This window comes from Oncorhynchus mykiss, chromosome 5, assembly GCF_057628025.1.
Source record: "Oncorhynchus mykiss isolate SJ-2025 chromosome 5, ASM5762802v1, whole genome shotgun sequence".
Classification (NCBI taxonomy): domain Eukaryota; kingdom Metazoa; phylum Chordata; class Actinopteri; order Salmoniformes; family Salmonidae; genus Oncorhynchus; species Oncorhynchus mykiss.
The window spans coordinates 72,623,487-72,644,317 of NC_143026.1; the positions used below are offsets into that span (position 1 = coordinate 72,623,487).

The 20,831-nt window shown below is 41.0% G+C and overlaps 1 protein-coding gene and 1 long non-coding RNA gene across 5 annotated transcripts in view; one reads left to right on the top strand and one right to left on the bottom strand.

Annotated features, from left to right (window-relative positions):
• Positions 1–272: 272 nt before the first annotated feature.
• LOC110524470 (phospholipid-transporting ATPase IF) overlaps positions 273–20,831 on the bottom strand; it is a 40,069-nt gene continuing 19,510 nt past the window's right edge. The window contains exons 19-31 of one of the 4 annotated variants that reach the window (XM_021604157.3): positions 19,612–19,815; positions 18,700–18,853; positions 16,359–16,461; positions 13,594–13,739; positions 13,427–13,486; positions 12,946–13,073; positions 12,668–12,806; positions 11,014–11,079; positions 10,730–10,833; positions 10,271–10,436; positions 9,496–9,581; positions 6,088–6,224; positions 273–3,632 (exon numbers count right to left, since the gene is read on the bottom strand). In XM_021604157.3, the coding sequence (XP_021459832.2) occupies positions 6,119–6,224; positions 9,496–9,581; positions 10,271–10,436; positions 10,730–10,833; positions 11,014–11,079; positions 12,668–12,806; positions 12,946–13,073; positions 13,427–13,486; positions 13,594–13,739; positions 16,359–16,461; positions 18,700–18,853; positions 19,612–19,815 (1,462 nt within the window). In that variant the 3' untranslated portion in view covers positions 273–3,632; positions 6,088–6,118. Of the gene's footprint in view, positions 3,633–5,863; positions 6,225–7,519; positions 8,638–9,495; positions 9,582–10,270; positions 10,437–10,729; positions 10,834–11,013; positions 11,080–12,667; positions 12,807–12,945; positions 13,074–13,426; positions 13,487–13,593; positions 13,740–16,358; positions 16,462–18,699; positions 18,854–19,611; positions 19,816–20,831 lie in introns of those variants that run through there. The other 3 variants (XM_021604152.3, XM_036978281.2, XM_036978279.2) reach the window with 3 other exon arrangements.
• LOC149983568 (uncharacterized) lies at positions 3,631–9,114 on the top strand. The gene is made up of 2 exons (XR_016496283.1): positions 3,631–3,981; positions 8,238–9,114. It is a non-coding gene; the product is annotated as an uncharacterized LOC149983568 (long non-coding RNA).

Sequence of the window (20,831 nt, forward strand, 5' to 3'; positions counted from 1 at the left end):
ATATAAAATATTACTAGGTTTTTAAGAGTATTTGGAAGATAACAGCTCTATAAATATTATTTTGTGGTGCCCGACTCTAGCTAATTACATTTACATGATTAGCTCAATCAGGTAATATTAATTACGGAGAAATTATCTTATAGAATAGCAAGTCATATCACATAATCCGGCATAACCAAAGACACGACACTATGCTAGTGCTATCGAATGGTCAAGTAGTGTGTGTGAACATTTGTTGCATACACATTCTGCTGGAAAGGACAAAAGTTACATGCTTTTTAAAAACATTTATTCCATAAATAGAATTTGCTTTAAACATCAACCATTTCACTGACAGGAGTACAATAACATACCTTTTTTCTTCAATGAACATGATCAAGAGAAACAAACAGCTGACTTTACATCAGTGTCCTTGTAGAGATGTATCCATATTGCCTTCATAAACTGATTGAGATTGAAATGTGACAATCTGAACAAGATGCTGCATTTATATCAAAACTGAGTAGCAAACAAGTACAATCCATCAGATATGACCAATGCTGACCATGATCAATAGTAGTGCCAGATATAATTACGAATATTGGTACCATGCAAATAAATAGCAAGCTCCACTGACTTCTTGGACAAGTGTCTCCCATTTCAAGCTACTGAGAGGTATGTAACGGCTAAAAATAGTAACCATATAAAATCCCATGATTATGTATCTCGGCAATATTCTGATAAATATGTATGCTGATGTACATAATGTCACTGTCATTGATAGCAAGTTTAAAATGGTTGTCTCAATGACCCTCTTGACTCAGACATTTCCATTATTGTGGGCTAAAAGGCCCCAAAAGCTAAAGAGGATACAGAGAGCAAAAGCAGTTGCATTCAGTCCGTGAGGTTCTCTCGCCTGCCCTATTACCAGTAATATGATGGAAATGTATACAAACATTAACAAGTGGTTAGTAAGAGAGGGGGAAAAGACTAACAAATTAAAGAAAAACATGATTCAAATGATAGGCAATGATTAGTGAAAGGCAAACAGAAACAATTTGTGGCTTTGAAAACAACTAGATGTGAAAGCTATTTCATGTCATCCTGGCAGCTATTTCATATCTGGGTTGTTCCACGAAAAGAGTACCTTTTGTGACCCTTTGATATTCTAAGTAGAAATTGTGCACCAATATTAAATTCTAAAGCCTATAATATTAAATGAAGTGCCCTTTAATATAGACCACATGTAAAATTCTATAAAATCAGATTGCACCGAAAATAAGCATTTTGACATGTCCCTCTAAGATGATTTTAACCTGAATATTTCCCCAAGTTTTACCATCATTGTAAAGCCCTACTTATTTAGTTGCTTTGCATTTCTAAAAAAATATTTATTTTACATTATCAGTGATTCATTCAAATAAAAAATAAAACAGTTTGAGTGGATTTTCCCTTTAATATGGTGAAACTGTTCCTTTATATTTGGGGGGCCATTATCTGGTGTTTTGTGGTGAAAACTGAGTGTGTTGAGAATAACACAACCCTGTTATCTGTAGAGATGCTCTAGAAATGTTTATTTTTATTTTTTATGTATATACAGTGGGGCAAAAAAAGTATTTAGTCAGCCACCAATTGTGCAAGTTCTCCCACTTAAAAAGATGAGGCCTGTAATTTTCAACATAGGTCCATTCAACTATGACAGACAAAATTAGAAGAAAAATCCAGAAAATGACATTGTAGGATTTTTAATAAATTTATTTGCAAATTATGGTGGAAAATAAGTATTTGGTCACCAACAAACAAGCAAGATTTCTGGCTCTCACAGACCTGTAACTTCTTTAAGAGGCTCCTCTGTCCTCTACTCGTTACCTGTATTAATGGCACCTGTTTGAACTTGTTATCAGTATAAAAGACCTGTCCACAACCTCAAACAGTCACACTCCACTATGGCCAAGACCAAAGAGCTGTCAAAGGACACCAGAAACAACATTGTAGACCTGTACCAGGCTGGGAAGACTGAATCTGCAATAGGTAAGCAGCTTGGTTTGAAGAAATCAACTGTGGGAGCAATTATTAGGAAATGGAAGACATACAAGACCACTGATAATCTCCCTCGATCTGGGGCTCCACGCAAGATCTCACCCCGTGGGGTCAAAATGATCACAAGAACAGTGAGCAAAAATCCCAGAACCACATGGGGGGACCTAGTGAATGATCTGCAGAGAGCTGGGACCAAAGTAACAAAGCCTACCATCAGCAAGGGCATTGAAGATGAAACGTGGCTGGGTCGTTCAGTATGACAATGATCCCAAACGCACTGGGCAATGAAGGAGTGGCTTCATAAGAAGCATTTCAAGGTCCTGGAGTTGCCTAGCCAGTCTCCAGATCTCAACCCCATAGAAAATTGTTGGAGGGAAAGTCCATGTTGCCCAGCAACAGCCCCAAAACATCACTGCTCTAGAGGAGATCTGCATGGAGGAATGGGCCAAAATACCAGCAACAGTGTGTGAAAACCTTGTGAAGATTTACAGAAAACGTTTGACCTCTGTCATTGCCAACAAAGGGTATATAACAAAGTATTGAGATAAACTTTTGTTATTGACCAAATACTTATTTTCCACCACCATTTGCAAATAAATTCATAAAAAATCCTACAATGTGATTTTCTGGATTTTTTCTCTCTCATTTTGTCTGTCATAGTTGAAGTTTACCTATGATAAATTATAGGCCTTATTTTTTAAGTGGGAGAACTTGCACAATTGGAGGCTGACTAAATACTTTTTTGCCCCACTGTATGTGCATTCAATTGCCCTCCCCCGATACTTTATTTGGCACTTACTATAGTAATTTCTTTATTTAACCTCTTGATGGGAAAAAGTGTTTTATTTTATTAAGTTGAACATGTGCTTTTTATAACAAAATGTTAGAATTAGGTGACAATTTTTGGGGGGACCAAGTTACACTTCTCAAAAGGCACTGTATTGGTGGAACAACACATCTCTCGTAGGAAGCTATTATAGGGACATTCTCCTGTCGACATTTCGGAACAAACACAACGCTAACAAATCTGAGCAGAAAAGGCATTTCAGGGATTTTTTTATTTTTATGTTTTTTTTTTTTTTTTTAAATACCAGAGACCTGACCAAACTGCTTTCACATTTTCATACCTTGAAAAACAGATAGTAAAAATGGAAGGTATGGCTTTAAAAAGGTCCACCTAATTTCCTCAGGAAAGGCGGCAGACCTTTCAGATAGTCAGGTGGTGAAGCAGGAGCAGCACTAACCTACAGGCGCAAAGTAGTAGACCATGGTTTTTTTTTTCACTTAAGTCTGACAAATCCTTCTTTGGTCTGATTCCCTTTTATTATTTACAGGAACAGAACAGAGGCAAATGCAGCATCTCTGAAAGTGGTGGTGCAGAGCCTCATGGCTTTCAACGTTCTTCTCTTGAGATATAGTCTGACTGTCCACTGAGGTGGTCAGCCCTGGGCCGTGCAGTGAGTAGTCCCTCTGTTTGGCCACGGGGCAGGGCGGGACGGGGCACCTGGCGGGACAACTGCTCTCTGCTACCTTAGCAATGAGTGGCCTCCATGGGGGAGAGCGTCAAGATGCTCCGGTCGTTGGAATAGAAGGGGTCCGAGTTGCTCCTCAATCTAAAAGCATCAACGACAGAGGAGTGAGGGGTGGCGGTGGGAGAGGATTAAGCTGAAAACCTACCTCTGGAGTGCTTGTCTGTCTGTCTCTGACCTGCCTAAAGATCCTTCATTTACTGTTGGATGGACAGCCATCGTGCCATTACATGGTACAGTAAGGGGATGTCATGGCACAGGAGTGGTTGAAGACCTTATCTGTATTGACATGAGGAGGCCCTGCCTTGGATCTGAAGCCCTGTCATCCTGCTCATCTTCCACTGCCTCACAACCCTGTCTCCTACACTACACTTCAACCTACAGAGGGAGCAGCACAAGCAAACAAAGTCAAACTAAAAAGGAGGAGAATAAGGTGCGTACAGTGAGGGTTAGTACAGGATGATTTAACATGGATGACTTGAACACAAACAGTCAACGTCTCCCTTCTCTATCTGCATGTCATTGTATGAATAATACATCCTATGCATAACCAGGTATACTAAATACTGTTTATTTTTATAATATGAAGCTCTTTTCTTGGCTGTACTATATATGAACTCATTTAGACGGAGTATATTCTGCTAATACAAAAATAGGCATAATATCTAAAACAACTTAAATATATATGTGCATATCTATAGTAAAAAAACAAACATAATATTTTTCTAATATCTAAGAGCCCTTGAAAAGAAAGCTCAACTCTTACCTTCAAGAAAGGCACAAGGCCTCCCCCCATCTTTCATAGCCTGTATAAGCCAACACCACCACCAGGGGACATAGTAGAGACTCACCACTTCTCAACAATATTCCTGTAGAATCTCATTCAACTATACCCATTATTTTATCTTTGGATGAAAAGTATCAACGACACCCTATACGTGCTATGTGGATTACGTCTTTCAGACAAAGACAACCGTTTAAGCTCTTATATGTACATGGTGCGGTGTAATTTCAAAAATAAGTATTTCTTGATAAATGTGTATGTTGGTGTGAATTGTCTAGTCTAGTGGCACTCCCTCTTGATATCAAGCTATTAGTCCATTGTCTATGGCCATCTAACAGAACAGAGAACAAGGCAAGCAGCAGAATATTAGATTGAATAGTGACGTCAAGGTGATAACAGCAGCATATAAATAACTTCGATGGGGGAAGTTGAATATTATCTAGATTTTAGATAGTGGCAATGACGAGAGGTTCAGACAAAGTGCAGCAAAGCAAGAGGAGGAGTGACATTATAGAAAATATCATGGGACACACACACACAACAACGTCTGGTTACTCAGAATACAAAATACCAAAAGCAGTCCCATGCAACAAGAGTTCTCTTCCTCTCAAAAGCACTTATAAGGCTTCAAGTACTTAACTGTATAAAATATATAGCAAAAACACTCTCCTATTCTCCTTTTGAGACTACAGTTTTCCAGTATCTTTATGTCAGGGAGTGTGGTCCCAGTGTTTCAGCTGTGGCACACAGACACCAAACACTGCAGCATGTCAAAACACAAGCATCATCACTATAGTACAGGGTACAGTAAAGTAGGGCTGATATATACCTCCCATGGCCCATGGTAGGGTCTCTATCTGCCCCTTTGCAGTGGCAGTATCTTAGCATTAAGGCCGGAACAAGTCTCAGTCTAACTTAGATCCTTTTCTTTCCCAGTGCTCGCCTCACCTCACAGTGTTGGGACAGTGAGGGTGTAGAGTACATGTGTGGGCAGACAAGGGAGGGGCTGAGAAAGCGTCACACTGGCATCATGCAGTCATTCTCCATAGATAAACACATACAGTATAAACAGACTTTGGCAAGACCAGGAGTACGGGTAAAATGCAGAACGAGAATACTTTAATAATGATCCAATAAATATACCTCGAGTAGCATTCTCCTGAAAAGATCTTTCAACATAAATACATTGTTGTAGATCAATAGCGACTTGGACTCTGAACCTGGGCTTAGCCTACACTGTGCAACACACTGACTCAGCAGGCTTTGGAAAAGTTAAAAGAAGCACAAAACTTCAGAAGACGACAAGGTCGATCAGCCACAAAGATAGGTTACAAAAAGCCCACGAGTGAAAGAAGATTTAAAAAGAAATCCATAAGAGTACAGACTTGGAAGGACAGATCGGATTACATAGACACATGGCTACATTGGTGAGCACGTTGTCCCACTGAATATGGAAGAAGAATAGACCATAAGAACCCCATGAAGCTGATCATAGCATACAAGATAAACAAGTCTCCATTAAAGGTCATTTTAGATCCAGGATCCTGATACTAGTCTCCCTCCATACAAAACCTTTGGCTGTCACTGGGGTGCCTGTCCTACCAGTAAGAGCGTAGTCTAGTCTACCTCTCTCTCGCTCTACTAGGCTAGGACCTCTCTCTATTCGGCTACTCCTGGGGAGCAGTGGGCTCGTCCTGCTCCAGCTTGTAGGAGATGCGCCTGCAGCAGTAGAGGCTACAGAGCATGGGGTCACACCTGTTAGCGCAGGCAGGGTCGCAGCGGCCCATTACTTGCTCCACCATCCGGCCCAGCCGGCTGCACCCATTCTCCCCCTCCGAGTAGCAGCACATGGAGTCCACGCAGCCGATGCCCTGGTAGTTGGTCTCAATAAGCTGCAGAGAGAGGGAGGGGAGATGACAGGTGGCAGACCACAAGAGAATATTACAATCAGCACATAAAAACAGGTCAAACCACTATCCAGAAGGAAACAGTCAAGGGAGCAAGGAGGGGGTGTTGGGGATTCTGAGCTCTTCACAACAATAAGGGGTGGGTGATGTACAAGGTGTCAGACACAAATGTACACAGTAAAGCTGGGGAGGTGAAAATCAATCAAATAAAGACTTGAATCAATACATTTAAAAGTGATAAACAATGCAGTATTTGCCAAGGCAAGCCTGTCCATGTATTCAAATCACACAGTAGTTACAGAGTTGTTGTGTAACGTGTGCTTAAAAGTAAGTCGGCTCAGTTCCACATAATGATATATAATGGCGATTCACTCGCAAACAAAAGACAATCCTACGGATGCAAATGAATGGCGAAGGCAGAGAATTTTGCAAATTTAAAATGCATAGCCATAAGTGTAAGAAAGTCGATTCATAGACGGCTCTGATCTCTTACAGCAAACTCTTAATTTTCCTGAGTAAGCACTCATTGCGCAGAGCACTGCTGCAGAGGCAAATCTGAACACATCCCAAGACTATCGACACTGGTTTGGGGTTACAACGCTCAATTCCCCCCTCTCCCCACCACTCGGAAACTACAGCATATTTGCAACAGCAGAAACAGTGGTAAGAAGACTAAACCAAATAGGTATTAGGCTACATTGTCATGAATGTATCATTCTACTGTATCTTACATTACACACTGTCTTCCGAATCATAACTGTTGGAAAAACTGGCAAGCAAGTTCAGGTGATATTGATATTCTTCTCATCAACACTCTACAAGGCCGATTACACAAAAATCCTTCATGTTTCCATCTTGACCTGTCGCTAGGGAATCCCTCTAACATGGTTGGAGGTGGTGATGATTGACAGTTAAAGTAGCTGTCCAGTGATTCCACATTTATGAAATATGACCTATAATTAAATTACAATATTAATCCTTCCAAAAATGGGAATTAAGTGTGTTAAAAAAGCTGTTTTTCTATATTTGAATGTTGTGGGTGTAACCAACAACAGAATGGTGTGGGCGTATACTGGTCAATACAAATACTCATGACAAGTAAACGCTGATTGGCCAACTTAGCCAATGAGCCATCTTGGCCAAAAACATGACATCATCCACTATGAGGAAATAGCCATACCCTTTGAAACAGTCTGTTTGAGATACAAGTAAAGAGTGTTTTTTTTCTGAAATGCATGCTTTGGCCACAAATATGAGAACAGGACGAGTCAACAACATTATTTGGGTAGGAGTTAACAGATGAGCTTTTAAAAGTTACATTTTCACTTTACAAATAGTTTAAATCAGCTGCCCCCCCAATCATTTCCTACGTGATTTACCGCCCCTGTAAATTAACACATTGTGTTAGCACAAACAGGAAAATCATACCAGTCACACAGAACTACACAATTGTCAGCTAGCTAGACCCATCAACAGCATAGAAGCCATCAATAACATGTAGAACCCACCAAAAACAGACCAAAAATACTAAAATCAAGAATACATAGGAGTTCGACTAAGGTGATATTGGTAACATTCATGTGAAATACAATGAGATACATTTGATCTATTGACAATCATAATCTTTGTTATTAATGAGGTGAAATAGTAACCTTGCCATTGATTTGATTAAATTAAGTCAGGGATGAGGTATATGAAAGTTAAATGACGGGGAACAGCAAAAAAGAACAAACAAAAAATACATTTCATCTAAAGAACAAGCCAAAGAAAAGCCAAAGAAAATGACAGAACAATCATTTTGCCATATGCTGGTAGGATTATTATATATTGAAATGAAAAATATGGTTTGTTTGAAACAATGAGCTTCAGTCTTTTGCTGCTTTAAAGGCATTTAGGCAAATAAAACATGCATAAACATTATTGCTTACATACACAGACAGAAAGGTGATCAATGACACAAATCATGATTAAATGAGGTTGGGTTTTGTTTTCACACAGGGCAGAATGCTGTAGTATCCAGACAGACAGGAGAACAAACGGGGACGACATCGAGAGGACAGTTAAACAAACGTGCCAGCATTCTCCCACCACCCAGGGTGATCATGCCCTGATAGGATCCCAGCTAAAGTCTCTAGGAGGGATGGCTCTGGTCAATGTGGCGGAGGGGGGGGGGGGGGCTATATGGGGATGGGTGGACAATGGTAGTTCAGGGGAAGACCCACACACACAGACGCCTGGCTGGGCCAGGGAAGGAGTAGGACTACTACCTAGGGGAGCATAGGGCTGGGCCTTGGGCGGGGGGAGGAGAAGCAGCTAGCAGTTGCCAATTGTCCTCCCCTCGGCTCCAGCTTTCAGCAGAGTCATATTCTGAGCTGACTGAACTCTTATCCTCTTCCATCTGGAAGCACAAAACAACCCATTAAGTCTCCCGGACAGAAGGAAACAGGAGAGAACAAGATGAATGAGCACAAAAACTACTCCCACATCCATTGGAGGTACGGGGATAGCCACATAGCAGTTACTGATCAATGTGTGTCCAAAACAATGTGTACACAAATCTTTTAATTAGGAGACTGGGCACAAAGATGTTCCAAGGAACCAATGAGCCAGTTTATTCATTTCAGTGTACTTTCAATTATGTAAATGTATCAACTATCTGGATGACTGAGGAATTAATTTAGAATTTGGATGATCAATTATTCCGTAAACAAGTCAATCCAATTAGGAAATTGATCACTTGCTTTTGGATGGAGTGGTCGTCATTTTCTCTGCTCATTGTGCATATCTTAAGAAACGAATGCTACTGTTTAAGAGCATGCTGTCCAGAATATGATCTTGAGATAGTGAATAAACTACTATGGAAATAGCATTCACCAGCCAGAAGCTTTGAAGTTCTTGCTAACTATAATTTTGTGCCTCAGAGTTACTGTATTAGCAGCAGCACACAAACAGACTCAAGCTGTGCTCCACATGCCGTTATGGCTGGAGCTTTATATTAGGGCTGCTGCACCATGCTGCAGTGAGGGGCTGCTCTGCCCAATGCAGAGAGCACTGGTCCTTATATGCTAACCTGAAGTGGCGCGCACTTGATAGAGGCTTTCCTAGGGCCAACATGCAGGGGTGCATAACAAAGTGCCTTATACTTATCCTTTCCTCTTTTTTTACCCCCATTTCCCTTTCCCTAGAATGCTGGTTAGTTAGTTTGTCCTCTGCATGCAGACAAGACTTATTAGGCAGCACGGCCCTCCTACTCTACCTAATTTTGCCCAGCTGATTCTTGGCTCTGGAGAGAGGCTGCAGAGCGATGAAGTCGTCACTTATAGCGACTCGGTTGGAGTACATCTACAGAGCAGAGGGAAGGGCGGAACACACAGACAGTCAGTTAGGAGGGAAGAAGACATACATGGTAGACAGAGTAGTAAGACAGAAACATACACATGTGCACACACGAGTACATCAGTCAGAGAAAGGTGCCTTTATCACAGAGACAGGACATGAGACTCAAGCCTGAGAAAGAAAGAACTTTTATCTTCTAAGAACCGCCGAGCAGCACTTTAGAGTGGGGATGCTAGAATTTCTGACTGAACAACTATTTGATGCAAAAAAGGCCAATACGTATAAACAAACAAAAAAACAGGGCATAGCAATGTCAACCTTTTAAGCAAAGAGGAAATTGTGACCACAAAAACAGAACAGTTGAGGAGGCTGTTTAAAAAAAACCCAACTGTGTTCATGTTGAGTAACATGCTCCTACCATCTGGCATCTACAGTCTAGCTCTCCCACCTAGCAGACACACAGACACGCTACAGTAGGTTTAGAGCTGGAACAGAGAACCCGTTGTTTTGAGCGTGCCTTTGTCAGTTGCACAGTGAATTGTTGTTCTTGTGTTGTCTGTGAGGTGAAAAGCCATGCTGTGGTGCGAGTGTCATACGTTTCCTGTCAGTGTATAGTCTGTTACCACAAACGTTGCTGTGAGGGTGTCCTGTGGGTTAGCAACAAGCCGCCCACCCCTCCTCCTCCTCTGTCCTACCTGAGACTTCTGGGTGCTGGTGGGCTGGAGGTGCCTGTAGAACACCTTCTTGATGATGTCAGGGAAAAGGCAGGTGATGATGATGATGATGATGGCGAACCAGGCAGAGCCGCTGGACAGCAACTGGACGAAGACAAAGTACATGTCCTGGGTGTGGAGGAAAGGCCTGGAGGGGGGCAAAGGTCACAGAGAATCACACTGTTAGTCAGCCAACATTTTTTTTATGCTCAACTAACCCTGTGAGTAGAGCCTGGAATGGAACTTGAAGCTTTTTGACTGTCTGAGATGACAATGGAGATAGTGATGCTAGCCACTGTAAAACAGGTGAAAATCTGAGTAGACTGTATGCCACATGCAGTTCAATTACACTTGTTGGTCTTATCACATACTATATACTGGAGTGCCATGTGTACTAGACAAACACGGGTTGTGTGGGAAAGAGATGGCAGCTCAGCTCACCAGATGATTCCCCCATAAAAAATGGAGAAGATGAAGTAGAAAGCGATGGAGCCCCAGGTAACAAAGTGATTCATCCACGTCCAGAAGTGGGTCTCCAAGGCCAGCTGTTGACAGAGAGGAGAAACGACATGTAGTTTGGTCAGAAAAGCATGTGAAACAACATAGGAGAGCAGAGAGGAGTGAGGTGCCAGTGACAACAATATCAAACATAGATAGACTTCATGTGGGATTGCTTTCAGATTTATGAATCAAACAATTGCAAAAACTCAAATAACATGATTTACCTTCAGTGTAACAGTGATGACCATTACTGTGAATACCAAAGTGCCAAATGTCCAGTTTCCAAACATCTACAAGACAAATAAAATAAAACATTTAAGAATTTTCACATAGAAAATACAATGGCATAACATTATCATAGGAATAATGCTTTAATAGGGATGTACACTGAGTATACCTAACATTAGGAGCACCTTCCTAATATTGAGTTGCCCCCCCACCCCCTTTTGCCCTCAGAACAGCCTCAATTCGTCTGGGAATTGACTCTACAAGGTGTCAAAAGCGTTCCACAGGGATGCTGGCCCATGTTGATGCCAATGCTTTCTACAGTTGTGTCAAGTTGGCTGGATGTCCTTGGAGTAGTGGACCTTTCTTGATACAAACTGTTGGGCGTGAAAAAAAACGGCAGCGTTGCAGTTCTTGACACAAACCGGTGCGCCTGGCACCTACGACCATACCCATTCAAAGACACTTAAAATCAAACTCTGAATGGCACACACACAATCCATGTATTAATTGTCTTAAGGCTTAAAAATAATTATTTAACCTGTCTTTTACCCTTCACATACACTGATTGATGTGGATTTAACAAGTGACATCAATAACGGATCATAGTTTTCAGCTGGATTCACCTGGTCAGTCTATGTCATGGAAATAGCAGGTGTTCTTAATGTTTTATTCACTCAATGGAGATCGAGTGATGTGTTATTAGACAGCTTTCCAGAAGACTAGGCCTAACCTGTGAAGACAAAGTTACTGACTCTCCGAAAGCTATGGAAGTGAGCGTCTCCAACTAGCCATCACCACTCACACTGAGAAACATAGCACATCATCAAACGCATAACCAAGCAGGATGCTGATATAGAATGGACCAATGATAGTAACAGATGATAGGGTAGTAACTATGACGGGCATGCATCCACGGTAATTCAGTCAACTCTTACCAGTTGTCTGTTAGCTCTCAAAATCTGACGACATGCAGAGCATGAAAAGAGGGAGAAGAGAGGAAAAATAAAGAAAACAAAAAGCAAAAAAGAGCAACATGGTGAGTTCTTTTTCAACAACACGCCACAATCTAGTACAGGTGTGTCAAACTCGTTTTGCCCCGGGGGCTGCAGTAGGTCTTCAACGAGGTCCAGAGGGCGGCACTGAAGATCGGATTTATTTCCTCGCTGTCAAGATTGGCAAAAAAAAAAAAATAGTCCTCTATACATTATTTTGGGAATTGTCGCTGCTCCCTGACTGTCTAGCTCCACATGCCGTTATGGCGATTATTGGTGAGCTGGACAAGAAACTGTATGAATGTAGGTCCTTTATCATTTCTTCACCATTTCAATTTGGTTTGAGTCATTTTAAAGTAAATTGAGTCCGTTCCCACCCCTGCTCTAGTAGAAAGACTGACACAGACAACCACAACAACACAGGCAGCCTCCTGGAACAGTCTAGAACTTACTGCCATCACACTGCCTAACAAACTGAAATATCAATATTTTATATTACTGTCTTGGTAAAACACCCAATCAATATTCCCAGAGATCTGCACAGAACATTCACAATCAGGTTCCCTGTCAGGCCAAGCCAGGTGGATCTCTGGCCCTCCCTCCTCCAAGCGGACCACTACCAGAGGTAGAGCAGATGGTACAGTACAGCCACCCTCACCTGTCCATTCCCCATGAGAGACGTGTCCTCCCCCATCAGGATGTAGGAACCGAAGAAGAATGCAAATGCGTGGCAGAAGCCCAGCAGTGTCCAGTACAAAAAGGTCTTGAAGGAGAGGAGAGAGTTCTTGCTGATGTCTCTGTTGGTGTAGAGGGACAAAAACGGATGGTACTGTCCGTTATCAAATGCTTGTTGTGTTTTCAGGTAAATGCATCTAATGGAGGTACAGCCTCATTCTGTATGGAAAGAAATATGTCAAATAGAACACCATGTCCTACCTGTAGAGCACTGGCTTACTCTGCAGCACATGAGGATGGACCAGTTGCTCAAACAGGCTGTACACCAGTATGGGCAGGGAGGTGAAACAGATGTTGTAGAGTGTCAGGTAGACGCTGTCATACAGAGTCTGGGGAAACAGGGACACAAAAACGAGGTAGGACAAGGTTGCCACATAACCCCGGGCCATGTACAGCACAGCACAGCACATACACCTGCCAAAAAAAATCACTTCCGTTCTTTATCCAGCATCAACTGGTGCCGATATTTGGCTAATTTATACTGTATGTTGATGATCCAAAGCTGGACAGTTTGAGTTGTTGATTCCTCAGTGGAGATAAAGCTACACGTGGTACCTTCAGAACAACAGGGATGTTTATCACACAGAACACACTACACTGATACAACACTTACAACGCAACAGTAATAAGGGACCACAAAAAATGAACAAATAGAACTAATGAGACATTGAAAGACACTTACTTGTTGTGAAAACAGACAGAAGAACTGGTATAAAAACTGGGGCGTAATAAAGCACACATTCTAAAAGAAGACAAAAAGGGATTTAGACCTGAGACAATAACATCTAGCTCCTGTATTGGTTTTCATTGTATAGGGCACTGCAAAGCATTCTTAAACATCGAACTCACCTTGTAAAAAAAGTACTGTACAAGGGTTGCTATTCTAATGTAGTAGAAGTGGCCATGGACAAGCAGCAATTTGGAAAGGAATTTAAACCTTGCTATTGCATAGTCACTGTTTTGTACTGCTTGTCTTCCCTCCTTGCCCATGATTCCTGAAAATGAAAAGGTCTGTTATTGGCCACCTTGTATTGAAACTACAAACAAAATACAATATTGAGTAATTGACTATTGGGACCATGTCATTTCAGAAAGCCATGACACCCACCATATCAGATTGTTCTGAAATATCTTATGTTTCGAACTACAGAAACTAAGTATTCAGGAAACATTTTGTTGAAATAAAATTAGATCTGAGAAATTAAGCTAATTGATTGCACCCAAATTGTCCATTTTAATTTATAGGATTCAGATAATATTCAATCATTATAGTATTTAAAATCCAATTTGGACCAAATATTTTTCTATTAATAAGTAAGACTTGAGGAATCCAAAGAAGTGGTCAAAAGCCATTAGTTCTCAATGTTTAACAAGTGGTATGAAGCTGCGGCTCGGAGTATTGTTTCTTCATCCTATGTAATGTATTCTCAGTGAATTTGGTTTTTCCCTGTTCACAGAAATGTGTCATTGAAGGTTTATGTTCCATCCTACATCCTGATATTTCCAGGTTCTGACCACTAGATGGTGCTGTTCCTGCTATTAGGCAAAAAAGAATTTAGCCTCTTGAAACTAGGGGGCACTATTTTTCATTTTTGGAAAAATAACATTCCCAAAGTAAACGGGCTATTTTTCAGGACCAGATAATAGAATATGCATATAATTGACAGCTTAGGATAGAAAACACTCTAAAGTTTCCAAAACTGTAAAAATATTGTCTGTGAGTATAACAGAACCGATATTGCAGGCGAAAGCCTGAGAAAAATCCAATCAGGAAGTGACTCTTATTTAGAAACCTCTGCGTTCCTATGCGTCCCTATTGAGCAGTGAAAGGGATATCAACCAGATTCCTTTTTCTATGGCTTCCCTAATGTGTCTAGTGTCACAAGACCAAAAAAATTTGCGTGAGCGACAACATTGCATCAGTGGTCAGCTGGTGGCTCTCAGAGTGATATGTGCGTAATAGACAAATGCGGCCATTGTTTCTCTCGCTCCTGCTAAGAAGCCAACTGACCCGGTTGATATATTATCGAATAGATATTTGAAAAACACCTTGAGGATTGATTATAAAAAACGTTTGCCATGTTTCTGTCGATATTATGGATCTAATTTGGAATATTTTTCGGCGTTGTCGTAACCGCAATTTCCGGTCGATTTCTCAGCCAAACGTGAAGAACAAACGGAGCTATTTCGGCTACAAAAATAATCTTTATGGAAAAAAGGAACATTTGCTATCTAACAGGGAGTCTCATAAGTGAAAACATCTGAAGCTCATCAAAGGTAAACAATTTAATTTGATTGCTTTTCTCATTTTCGTGACCAAGCTGCCTGCTGCTAGCTAGGCATAATGCTATGCTAGGCTATCGATAAACTTACACAAATGCCGGTCTTGCTTTGGCTGTAAAGCATAATTTCAAAATCTGATTAACAAAAGGCTAAGCTATGTTTCAATATATTTCACTTGTGATTTCATGAATATAAATATTTTCTAGTAATATTTTTTGTCCGTTGCGTTATGCTAATTAGTGTCAGTTGATGACAATTCTCCCGGATCCGGGAGCGGTAGTTCCAAGAGGTTAAAGAACTCCCCATTGTTAAAGGGACCGTTCATCCCAATTACATATTGTTTTTCTTACCCCGTAAGCAGTCTATGGACCAGGTATGGGAGCAACCCACACTTTGGTTTTGTTTACCTGGCCACTGTTTCAAATGCTAAATGTTTTGCATTTGTAGCACAAATCCAATGCAAGTCAATGGTACCTATATTAGCATTTCCATGCTTCATATCCAAATCATCTATAAGTAATATCATTGAGTTACACAATCCATTTTTAGATACTTTAAATTTGGACATGATGATTTGGACATAAAGCACGCAAATTATAATATACACACCATTGACTTGCACTGTTTACCTTGACCTGGCAAAGCATGAGTTGCTGTCATATCTGGTCCATAGACTGCTTACAGAGTAAAAAACAACAATGCAATATAGTAATTTGGGTGAACGATCCCTTTAACAAGGCAGGGGGGGTTCTTAAACAAATATATCACCTAATAGCAGGAACAGCACCATCTAGTGGTCAGAACCTGGTAATATCAGGATGTAGGATGGGACATAAACCCAACGACTACAATGACTAATTTCTATAAACAGAAAAAAATCCCCACTGAATACATTATATAATATGAAAAAAACAATGCTCTGACCCGCAGCGCCATACTACTTGTCAAACAGAGAACCGATACATTCTATATACTCTTTGTTGGGGTGATATTTGTTGTGGGATGTAGGTAGGTCTGTGGGTGGCTTTCGACCATTTCTTTGGATTCCTCATGTCTAATTCATTGTAAGAATAAAGTTTGGTCCAAATCAGATGCTTGGTACTATATTTATTGAATATTATATGAATCCTATAAATTAAAATGGCCAATTTGGGTGCAGCTTAAATTTGTCAGAGACCAAATTATATTTAAACAAAATAATTTTGGGGGAATGCTAATCTTAACAGAAACGATTTTAGAACAATCTGAGATGGTGGGCATCGAAATCCTCTTTCTTGTGCTTTTTTGAGGTGGAATGACCCTATTGTAATTTGATGGGGTGAAGAATTTACCTATGCCAACATGGGCTTCTTGAATCATGCTGACATCATTGGCTCCATCCCCAATGGCTAAAGTGATGGGTTTCTCTGGGGATGTTTTCAGCAATCTCACCACCTGCCAAGCAGCATAAAATACTCATTAATAAGCAGTCCAAATGAGACCAGGAGCAAGTCCACAGAAATTAACCTTTAATGTAACACTGCAGACAAAAATCACAGCACTAATCTACCCTCCACAGCACTGATCACTAATACAAAAAGCAGAGAAAACAAAATATAAAACTGAAATAACTTCCTAAGATTAATAGCGAAGACAATTTGTGCATGTCATGCAAGAGCGCACACTGTTGTTAGCAGTGTTGGGGGTAATGCTTTACAAGGTAACGGGTTAGAGTACTCAGATTACTTTTTGTGGTAATGTTAGTTTTTCAATTTAAGTAATGTTACTTAGTTACTTTTTCTAATAAGTAAGTTGTAACTAACAATATTATTTAGCTTTTTCTTTCTTATTTCTCCAGCTCCATATTCACCATAAACATAAAGGAAAGGGCACTAAAGACCTGTTTCCATTGGCACTTTGAAGTGAATCCGGGTTGGCCTTGGTGGGCTAGTTCGAATTGAGTTTCCACCTCCAGAAATTAGAAATGTCACGTTGTTAGGTAACGTAAACTCACCCCATTCCGTACAAATGTGCGCAACTGCAACATTCAAACGAGGCTACAAAGAAAACTAATGGGACTGTAGCGACTGTGTTGACTTCAAAATATGGGGTGTGAACTAGGTTTCTATTCAAGCGTTGATCTAAATGGTAATGGCTCTATAGTATTGGAGAAAAGTTGAAAAAAACAGACCCTCCGTTACGTCGGGACGTGTCATGTCGTAACGTACAGCACACATAAAGCAACTATTTCTGTCTTACAATCTCATCCCCTACTCTCATCCTTTAAAAACAAGAAATGGACAGTGACAGGGGTAAGGGGGGATACCTAGTCATTTTTTGGAGTCATCATTGCATGCCATCATCCTTCTCAAAGCCGCTGTTTATTTCTAAGATCACTTTAGCACCGCCCTAAAACACAAACCTTCAAATAGGTATATAATGACACATTATATAAACTCATTATAGTGTTTTATTTAAATTTTAGAGGCGATAAGGTGATAAGTTGAACAGATCGAGTGAAAAAAAAGCTATTTTCCCCACACATCTCTCCGTCTCACTATCACGCATTAGTTTCGCTTCCCCACCCGCCCCAACGGGGCTCATTGCCTTCTTGAATTATGCAGCAACGGGCAGTGTTTAGGTCATGTAATTGATTATTTTGGAAAGGGGAGAAATTGTGCTTTACAATGGTATTGACATTACAGTTGATCTGGAACTATTACGTTTTTGGGGGCGCTAAAATAAGGGCAATTGTACAGACCAAGGCAATGTACGAGTTTACGCTAGCCAATATGTGACTGTGCAGCTGGCTTCGCTAATGTTGCTAGCTAGCTAGCAAGATGTTGAATATAATAAGTGACCATGCTGTAACTGCTGTACACACCTGCCAGGGCAAGCCAGACTGCGATCCATGTATTTAGCTAGATAGCTAAACTGTTATCATCGTCGCTAGCATAACAGGCTAGCTTAATTCCTACCTTCCTTCCTTGCCATGGCATTGGCTATTAGCTAGATAACCAAGTAAACCAGACAACAGGCTTGATATGATGTTGCTAGCTAGCTTACGTTAAAAGGGCACTAAAAGTTCACAATGTAGTCGTACAGGCCTAGTTTTACATATAATTGACATATAACCCAGTTCGTATCAGGTACAACAGATTGGTTGCCAGTTGTCCTTGTTAGCTATTTGAGCTCTCCTTTTACATATGTATTTAAGTATTGTAAAGGAGATATTGCATCTGTCATTGTTACATGAGTTGGTATAGCACAGAGTGATACAGACGTAGTGTGCTAACATTACCTCTACTGGGCATAAGAATGATCAACACGTCTTCAGAGGGTTTTCTTTTTGGTTACGCAAAAGAAATGTAACAACTAATTAGTTACTTTCCGTTGCAAGTTACTTTCAATGGTCGTGATGTTGTAAAGTAACAAGTTACTTTTAAAAAGTAACGTTCCCCAACACTGGTTGTGAGTGAGTTGTAAGAGTGCACTGTTTTAATCATACAGTATGTTAATTCTACTAGGATATAAGTTGTAGCCTGTTAGTAGACAATCATCTTTAGACATTTGTTCTTAATTCTTGATAGAGCATGAGAAAAATCTGAATAGCGCCGTTCTCTGGCTCCATTCATAAAGGAGACCCCTAATAGGTTGGTAGTGACATGAAGCAGTGACAGTAAGGGAACTTGCCTTGGCCTTCTGCAGGGGCGCCATCCGGCAGCACAGCACGGCAGAGCAGTTCTTGCACACCTCCATGAAGAGCTTCTCATGCCCCCGCAGTGCCAGAGACAGGCTGGCCCCGTCCACCACCAGGCCATGTTGGATCACATGGTCCTCTTTGATCCTACACACACACACACACACACACACAGACAGGAGAGCAGGTATAAATAACTATACAGCCTTAGCATGGATGTCCTCACGACACAGGATGTGTACACACACACACACACATTACATCTCACAAATGGGCCATCACTGGGAGGGTTATGCATCATTTCCGAACATAATCAACCCATTTTAAATGGAATTTAATAAAAACATTAATGGTCTTGATTTCTCATAACCATATCCATCATTTGTCATCCAGCACGGGTGGTATGTGGGAGGATTCGGGTCGTGACTACCTCTACAAAAAATCAATATCTTTCAAATTCAGTTCGAGTGCTATGGCAACTCTTCTCCGCTTTCCAAACTGAGTCACCCGCAGCGCATCGTGTCTAATGATAATCTCCCCCCAGGGGACCTGCACCGAGACTCCTCCTTCACCATTAATAAGCCAAGGACCATTGAAAAAGGGACTGTATCAGTGCTGATACAGAACAGAAAGTTCCAGAGCTGCTCTGACAACATTATGGCATGTAGAGAATCACTGTGTAATGTGAACATTGGAGCACTGTCCTTAACACTAAATATGACGTTAATCTCTGACTTCTATACTTATTTACTGCACCCAAAAGTGTAGATTACCCTGAATACATCAACCTGCTGATGAGGGCATGTGGACAAGTCAACCCAGGACACAACATGGATCACAGACATAGTGAGTGACATGAAGATCATGGGGAAACATGGTGGTAGATGTGAGTAAAAGTGTCCTACCTCCTTGCCAGTTGTCGGAGCTGCTCGGCACACTCGTTGTCAGACTTCTGCTGCACCAGCTCCAGGATGTTCATGGTGCGGTGGAAGTGGCCGCAGGAGAGGCTGACACTGACCGCTGTCTCGTGCTTGTCCCCGGTCAGCACCCACACCTTGATCCCAGCCAGGCGCAGCGCCTCAATGGTCTCCTGGACCTTCTCCTGCAGCCTTGGGACACAGACATAACACCAGTCACAGCACGTTAGCCTCTCTGCCATATAAAATACCAAAAAAGGTAGAACCAGAGGTGGTTCAATTACGTTAAACAGTTGGGAGGGTTTCTGTGAGTGTAAGCGCACTGATTGCAGTACAAGAAACAGAGTTTATTTTTCTTTCAACCTCAATTTTCATCCTTCCATCACAGGAGGCAAACAACTTACAGCTTCTTGGTGACGGGGGCATTATTGAGTAGCTTGGATGAATAAGGTGCCCAGAGTAAACTGCCTGTTACTCTGTCCCAGATGCTAATATATGCATATTATTAGTACTATTGGATAGAAAACACTCTGACGTTTCTAAAACTGTTTGAATGATGTCTGCGAGTATAACAGAACTCATATGGCAGGCGAAAACCTGAGGGAAATCTGAGGTTTGTAGTTTTTCAACTCTTTGCCATTCCAATATACAGTGTAAATGGGGTCATATTGCACTTCCTAAGGCTATCACTAGATGTCAACAGTCTTTAGAACCTTGTTTGAGGCTTCTACTGTGAAGTGGGGGCAAATGAGAGCTGATTGAGCCAGGTGTCTGGCAGAGTGCCACAGGCTCTGAGGCACGGTTACGAGAGAGTTAGCTCTCGTTCCATTGCTTTTCTACAGACATAGGAATTCTCCGGTTGGAACATTATTGAACATTTATGATAAAAACATCCTAAAGATTGATTCTATACTTAGTTAGACAAGTTTCTACGGGCTGCAATATCACTTTTTGAACTTTTCGTTCAACGTTCGGCTGGACCTGGTTTGTTTACCAACGCTAACAAAAGAAGCTATTTGGACATAAATGGACATTATCGAACAAATTAAACATTTATCGTGGAACTGGGATTCCTGAGAGTGCATTCTGATGAAGAACATCACAGGTAAGTGAATATTTATAATGCTATTTCTGACTAATGTTGACTACACAATATGGCGGATATCTTTTTGGCTGCTGTACTCAGATTATTGCTTGGTTTGCTTTTT